Source organism: Glycine soja, chromosome 19 (assembly GCF_004193775.1).
Source record: "Glycine soja cultivar W05 chromosome 19, ASM419377v2, whole genome shotgun sequence".
Classification (NCBI taxonomy): Eukaryota; Viridiplantae; Streptophyta; class Magnoliopsida; order Fabales; family Fabaceae; genus Glycine; species Glycine soja.
Genome location: NC_041020.1, coordinates 11891192 through 11899548, shown reverse-complemented (window position 1 = coordinate 11899548; position 8357 = coordinate 11891192). Strand labels below are relative to the sequence as shown.

At 35.8% G+C, this 8357-nt stretch overlaps 1 protein-coding gene across 1 annotated transcript; it reads right to left on the bottom strand.

The window, feature by feature from the left end:
• Window positions 1-330: 330 nt before the first annotated feature.
• Window positions 331-1314, bottom strand: LOC114399488 (germin-like protein subfamily 1 member 7). The gene is made up of 2 exons (XM_028361685.1): window positions 1126-1314; window positions 331-1013 (listed from the first exon to the last, which is right to left on the bottom strand). The coding sequence occupies exons 1-2, from the start codon at window positions 1238-1240 to the stop codon at window positions 463-465; spliced, it is 666 nt and encodes a 221-aa protein (XP_028217486.1). The 5' UTR covers window positions 1241-1314; the 3' UTR covers window positions 331-462.
• Between the last annotated feature and the right edge of the window lie 7043 nt (window positions 1315-8357).

Below are 8357 nucleotides of genomic sequence, written 5' to 3'. Positions count from 1 at the left end.
AATTAAATACTAACTGTTAAGATTTTGTCTCACTTCATGAGACAATTAATAGTCAGTTAATTTTCAAACTTATCCTTTCTCTTGCTGAACTTTAGGTTTAAATTGTAAACACCGTTGTAAATGCTTTGGCCTTTAAGGGTATGTAGTATGGTGGACTAGGCAGACTTCAATGTAGGGACAATTTATGGGTGACTTAGGGTATTAATTAATATGTTTGTTACCTGAAAATATCTTCTACCTGTTACCTAAAACCAGCCAAACTGAATATGCCCGTGGTAGCAGACGCGTAGGGCAAGTATTAACCAAATCGAACTCCAAACAGAACAAATATTATATGTAAAAAATTATAATCCACAAAGGTTTTATTTATTAGGTCTAATGTATGGCGTGACTGAAATAATAATTAAAGTGATCAATTATCCAATAACTAGACAGTGCGAAATGATCCTCCATACTCCCAAATTAGTTATTGTTGTCGTACCAAGATTGCTTTTGAAGATAATCGATTATAGTCTTGTCCACCTGGAAAGCTTTGGTGAGAACCTCAGAAGAAATAGGCGGATTAGCTTTAAACAAAGCATTTGCAATAGTGATAGCTCCTGGATTTTGACTGCTAAGGCCAGCAATGGCAACAGCATTGCCATATCCCACATTCAATTGGAAATGAATCAGACCAATTGGGAACACAAACACATCACCCTTGTTCAGCACTTTGGTGAAGAGGCGATTTCCATCTTGATTGGAAGTCACAAATCCAACATAAAGAGTACCCTCAAGGACTATAAGGATCTCAGTGCCGCGAGGGTGAGTGTGGGGAGCGTTCAAACCCTTTGGTGCAAAATCTATGCGAGCCAAAGCTATGCCAAGCGTGTTTAGTCCCGGTAGTTGATCAACAAACACCTGAGTCACGTTTGAACCTACTGGGTTGTCAGTCTTCCCCGGTTCTACATGTCTGAAGAAATCTTCAGCTTTGACAAGCTTAGGGTCCTTGCAAAATTTCCCGTTCACAAACACTACAAATACAAGGCACAAGGTCTTAATTAATAAAAATCATCAATCACAATAATTCTAGACAACGTCTATATATATGATGCCAATGGTATAAGGATTAATGTTTTTACATACCACCATCTTTTTCTTTGGCTGCCACACAGAAATCTTGCAGAGGACTAGGATCATAGGCAGAGACAAGAGAGGATGTCAAAGCCAAGATGGCAACAAGGAAGTACACAACTTTCATTGTTTTTCCTTAGTAATACACTCTTAAACAATTGTGCTATATGTAATTGCTTGTGATGATTGAATTGTGATTTATGTAGAGCTTGCTGATTGCTATTTATAAGTATGAAGCATTGAATTGGTTTGCATTTTATCTTGACCGTAATTAATTATTTATTTGATGAGGAATCATTCCTTAACAACTACATGCGTGCCTAATCAATGTGTAGACGTAGTAGTAGACGCTCTACAGGAAAAAGCAAGTGTTTCGGTATTACCTCGTCTATTTTATTATTTTATAATGGGAAGCCTTTTAATTCAATCACAGATCAGTTTAGACTGTGTCTCAGTTTCATAGACTTAGTGATAACTGTTTTATTAAATATTTAAAATATTACTTCATTTATTAACTAATCTTTTTTTAGCTTGAGGAACTGTTACAAGTTTAAACATGGTCACCAGAGGTAGTAGGTGGAAAATTGATATTTTATGAAGGGATTAGAGACTATTTCTGATTGGTCCTGTCCACAATTAATCAAAGACTCAGATTATTGCAACCCGAAATTATATTAATTGTTGGTGTCGTGTGACTTGTTTTCATATACAACTAAAGTAATCCAATGACATAGAAATGTTCGAAGATATGAACGTACAGCGGAATATATTAAATGTTAGATATATAACTTTTGACTTTGCACGACCTGCTGGAATTGCTTCGGGGCTTAGTTTTAATAAATAATTTCCCGTGGAGATAGAAAACTTTCAAACTGAAACAGAATAGTATTTTAGTTTTTATTTATTTTGGATAGGTAAACCCAACCTTAAAGGAAATAGTTGTAGTAGGAAATAACTAAGTCATTGAATAAATAGTCACCTTGTTTTTTTTTTATAGGACCACCTTCGTTCTTACATCGATAATGTAATTTTTGAAAAAAAATAAAAATTCTGGTTTAGTCTTAAATGTATAAAAAAGGTGATGATTACGTCCTACCATACAACTTATTTTTAAATTTGCCACTAAACTTTATAACTTATTGTCAAATTATTCCTTAAATTTTATAATTTAATGTTAAATTGCTACGCATATTATATCATAAGGACAAAATGATCCACAAAACTTAATGTCGATACATAATCATTACACTTTTTCACATTCAGAAATTAATTCAGAATTTTTGTTATTTCGGATATATATTTATCACCGCTTTACACTTTAGAGAAGAAAGTAGCCATTCATTCATCTCAATTTATGAATGAGTCCTGGATACAAATCAAGGGATACAAAGATAACTGAAGGAGGGATTTTTCTCAATCCTGGTACTCTTTGTCAACTTGGCATTATTCCATACTAGTTTTCTTGTCTAAAATGGAATTATGTTTCCATTGCTTTATTTGATCAAGCATAACTTTTGAATTTTATACCCGATTTCAGGGTGTAATATGTCTATGTCATATAACTTTGAGAGAAATGCATGACAAGTACTCAAGGGGACTTGGTCCAACATTTTTTTTCCAAAAACACCTTTTCTTATATGGAAAAATTGACTTTAAAGATTTGGGGGTAAAAATATCATTTTAGAGGTTGGGTATTGCAAATTTTAATCAGTTACTGATTTTGCGGTCACCCTTAAGGGAGACTAATTAATCAGCCATCATATGTACCCCTTTTACTATCCATAAACAAATACACACCGTCTCATTTCGTCTTTCCCTCTATATCACTAAACCAAAGTCACTCTAAAATGTGAAAATGTTTTGTTTCCTTCAACATCACAAAACCCCCTCCCACTCTCGCCTCCAACTTTCACTCTCATGCTCCACTCTAGTAACCCTCTCGCACCCATTCCCATTTTGTATTATGGGTTTGGATGAATGGGAACCTGTGCCCCTTCTCATTCTTATCTTATGTGCCTCCACCCACCATAACCTCGCCCCAAACCACCAGCAGCGCATCAAACCGCAATTCTTCTCTCTCACACAGTGATTTTGCCACTAAAGTCATGGATCTAGTAGTAAAATGGTTAGAGAACGGTGATGAAGAGACTACGTTGTTTGTGTCTCTATCTTCAACAGCCTAATTTTTATAACCTCATCTTCGTTGTTCTCTTTCTTTATTTCTCTATTTCTCGTAATATCATGGTGCGTCGACCATGGTGCAGTTTCACATCGGATAAAGTGGAGGAGAAAATAGATGTGGAGACACTGAATCCATTTTGGTAAGCACTGAATCTAAATAATATATTTGTTGTTGCATGTTGTGATTATCTTGGAAGAACAACTAATATATCTATATAAGCACTAAATCTGACTCCATTATTGTTTCTATTATTAGGCATATGGGTTTCTTGATCAAACCGTTCGAACATCTATGTTTCATTTCCTCTTCTATTTGGGTTTTTACTACCCTGTTTTTGGTTTGTGGTTTGTGCTTTCCATATTTCTTGTTGGGAAATATTTGAGAAATACTATTTAGATAGGGAAGCTTAGATCATAGAATGAGAAAAGATATCGCATAAATTGTTAAATTTATTGCAAATAACGAAATTTGGAATGAAAGGTGTTAAATACACTCTCAAGCTCTTTGAATGTAAAACATAAATCTCATTATAAAGGAGAAAACAACTAACTGTCCAACTAGAAAACTGTTAGAAAAGCAAATAAGAAAAAGAAAACAATTACAATTACAACACAAGCTATGTTAATGAACCACTAGACTGAACACTCCTTTCTACGTGACTAGATAATCCATGAATGAAGTGGTATCAACTTTCTGGATTTCGAGCCTCTTCTCAACATGGATAAAGTGGTATCTGATGTCAATGTGCTGAGTCTTCTCATGATGGAATTGATCCTTGGCTAAACATATTTGATGCAATCCTCCCTGGGAAGGGACCAGTCACCAGAGCCATGAGTAAGAGGTTCCAAGAGGGTTGGACTAGAGCTGTTGAAGAAGACCATAGGGTTCTCATGAACCTGAAGGTAGATTTATGGGCCCATGGGTCAAGGTTGGGTCCATTTTTCTTTGTAAATATTAGAATAAGTTTTCCTTCTTTTGTGCCTTGTATTTTGGTCATTTTAGATTTGTAGGGTCCCTACAAATTAAGGGTACAAGTTAAGGGTACCCTATTAGTATAAGTTTTAGCCTTGTATTTCAGGGCATTTTGAGTAGTCTTTGTAGTAGGAACTTTTTTGTATTTTCATGTATTTTGGCATGGGGGTGAGCTTAGCTATTGGAGGGGTGTGAGTAGCCCCCCTCTAGCTTCTCAAGAAAGCTTTCTTCCTTGCTTCCCTAGGAAGCTACCTTCCTTGCTTCTCAAGGAAGCTTCCCATGTGCTAGGCTATAAATAAAAGCATGCGTAACACTTGTCGTAACTTTGATGAATGAAAAACTTGTGAGAAACACTTCAAAGTTCAACTTCTCACTCTAATCTCCTTCAATTCCCACACCTCGCCCCCCCCCCCCCTCTCTCTCTCGTATTCTCTTCCTCCAGTGAAGCTTCCTCTTTAAGCTTCTTATCCAAGCCACTCTCTTGGTGGTGAAGCTTCTCCTTCCATGGCTTATTCTCTAGTGGATGATGTCTCCTCTAACCTCGTCTCCTTTATCTTTCGCTGCAATTCCATGGCTAAAAATCACCATTGAAGGACCTTATTGAAGCTCAAAGATCCAGCCTCCATAGAAGCTTCATAAGCAAGCTTCCAACAAGTGGTATCAGAGCACAAGAGCTTCAAGTAGGTGCTCCTTAAACCTCCACTAATTTTCAGCTTTACTTTCTCCTCCATTGTTGTTTCTTCGTTTCTCTCCATGTATCTCCTCACGTGTCTTGTGCTGAATGTTGTTAACATTATTTTTTAGAAGTTCCACCGATTAAGCTTGCTATAGAAGCTAGATTTGATTTTCTATGGTTCAAATTCCTTGTTCTTGTTCTTGAACCATGAATTGTGTTGAGTTTAGGTTCCTTTGAGTTTTATATTGTCAATTATTTTGGCTGAAACCTAAACCATAAAATTCTTACAAAAACATTAAAGTAGAAGAAAACCTCAAAAATCTAGAATGACATATTCACCTATTGTAGTTTTGTCATAAAAGTCATGTCTAGTCATGAAACTTGTCACATAAGATTCCTTATGTTATGTTGAATTTTATTTTTCTTGTTTCTTTGTCTAACTCATTTGTTCATGAGTGTATGAAATTTTTTTAGCCTATAATTTGATTTGAGTCAAATCTTGCATGTTAATTAGTCCTTAACATCTTCATGCATAATTCTTAGAGAGTCTTTGATTGTGAAGCTTTTCTTGAACTTTTAGGTTTCCTTATGATTGTGTCTATTGTGAATTTGAGTTTTAGTGATTGAATTGCTGGCTGAAATTTTGATCCTAAGTGAATGTTGAACTCCTAAAGCTGTGGTAAATAGGCCTAGTGAATTTAACATACATAGGAAAGTTGAAAGTTAACCAAAGGAAATCAATATACCATGCTTAAAAAATTCAAAGTCTGTAATCGCTGGTGCTGGCAGCTTGGACATACGAACTTATAAAAATTACTGGGAATTTGTCACTGTGAATTTTGAGCATAACTTTTTACTGAATTTTCTAGGCATCTAGACAAAAATTATATAAAAAGAACCAAGTGATTTGGATAAAATAAAAAAAATCATACAAGTTGACAAGAAAAATAAAAAGAAGTGAGAATGGAAGTGTTCTTGTTGTTTTGGCTCAAAATTTGTTCCTTATGGAAAATTCATATAATAAGTAGAGGCCTAAATATGTTCTTGGTCCTTTTATGTTTGTGTTTTTTTATATTTGGTCATTGTGTTCATTTTTCTAATTTTAGTCCTTATAATAAGTTTATGCTTTTCCAATTTTGGTTCCTATAAGTTTTTTGCTCATTTTTAATCCTTGTAAGTTTATGGTTTTCAAAAATGAACAAAATATCTTACAGTAGGAACAAAAAATGAGCACAATATCTTACAGAAACAAAAATTGAAAAAGAGCGAACAAGGACTAAAATTAGAAAAATGAACTTACAGGAATCGAAAAAACATTAATTTACAGGGACCAAAAGCACATTTAGGAACCAACATGAGTCATCATTCATCTAGTGTTAATGGTGAGGGTACTAGTCATAAAGACCCTTTATCTAGAATCTTAGATGAGTTGAGTTCCCTCAAGTTATGGAAAGAAAAATAAGAGAGAAAAGAAAAAGGAAAAAAAAAGGGTGGAAGAAATAAGTCAAGATGAAAGACAGAAAATAAGAGAGGAAGAAAGAAGAAAAATAATGAAAGAAATGAAAAGAGAAAAACATGCCTCCTATAGTAGTCATAACTCTTGCAAGAGCCTATGTGAAGAACTTCGTGACTATTACGAAGGAAGGCATAGGTCACATCTTAGACCTCACTCCCATAGAAGAGAAAAGGAAAGAAAGCCTCAAGAGGCTAACATTAACCTCCCATACTTCCATGGGAAGGACAATGTAGAGGCTAACTTAGTTTGGGAAATAACGGTAGAGCAACAACTTAAAAAGAAGTCTACGTCAAAATATTATGGCTCTCACTCTTATCCAAAGAAAAACCAAGGTCAAGGCATCTTAGGGGTGACACCTTCTAAGCCTAAAGATGATAAGGGGAAGACAATAGAAAAGCAAGCCCCTAAGGCTAGTATGCATGAGAAAACTAGCTCTATAAAGTGCTTTAAATGTCTTGGAAAATGACATATTACTTCTCAATGCCCCACCACAAAAACCATGATTATGAGGGGCCAAGACATTTATAGTAGCCAAGATAAGGCTACTACTTCACCTTCCTCTAGCGAAAGTGAAGAAGCAAAAGAGGACGAATCTAGTGAAGAAATCTACCCCCAAGAAGAAGGACAACCATTAGTGGTTAAAGAGAAGTGTAAGGAGGTAAGTGTCTCCTCCAAGAGGTTGGCTAAGAAGGAATCTCATTTTACAATAAAGACAAACATTAAAGAAACTTTCCCTCTTAGACAACCTCCACATTTTCTCTTTTGTAAAAAGACACTTCCTAGCATTGCCACACCTCTTGGGCTTGAGTTTATTCCTCAAGTAAAGAAGTTGTTGGATGAGGGTTTGGTTCGCAAGAGCTTAAATCCTTGTGCTTTGTTGGTGCCCAAAATAGGTATTATTAGGCACCAAGTCCCTAAAATAAGTGGTATGATGAATGTTTTGAGTGGTGCAACCCTCTTTTGTAAAATCACTCGTGCACCTAACATCTTCATGGTGTGTGTACATAGGGACCCATTAGGTAGGTTTGTTCTTATTTTTAGTTTCAATACAAACTTAGGTACTCATATGGGACACCTTAGGTTTGTCATACTTTTTGGTAGGAATATTCAATATGAAAATACAGGAAAAGGTATGTTTTATTGCGTTACTTTTCTTAATTTGTCAAATAGTGATCAAGGGGTTCCCATGAACCCTAAGAGAATAAAGGTCATTTCTGAGTGGCTCACTCCACCAAGTATAAGAAAAATTTGGAACTTCCATGACTTAACAAACTTTTACAAAAGGTTTGTCCCATATTTTTCTATACTTGTAGCAGCACTCATTAAGTTGGTTAGGAACCATGTTCCTTCATGGGAAGATGCCCAGGAAATTGGTTTTCAAACCTTACCTTACTTCAACATACTAAACACCACTAATACATATGTTTTTGTTCTTTTTACAGGTGTCGAGGGAAGGAGCCCAGAGTATGAAGAACCTCGGGATTTGAGGTCAAATCCTTTCCAAGGTGCAGGGAATGGTGCAATCCTACCCCGCAAGGGCATTGGATAGAAGACTCAAAGTAGATTGGGCTAGAGATCCAAGGGAAGGACCTAGGGTTCTCATGAGCCTTAGGATAGATTTCGAGTCCATGGGCTAAGTATGAGCCCGCTAAACTTTGTAAATATTAGAACATGTTTTTCCTTCGTTTGGGCCTTGTATTTTGGCCATTCTAGTAGTATAGGGTTTTAGCCTTGTATTTCGAGGCATTTTGAGTAGTCTTTGTAGTAGGGACTTTTTTTGTATTTTCTTGTTTTTTGGCATATGGGTGAGGTTAGCTATTATAGGGGGTGTGTAGCTAAGCTCTAGCTTCTCATCTCAAGGAGGTGAACTTAGCTATTAGAGAGGTGTGTGTAGCTAA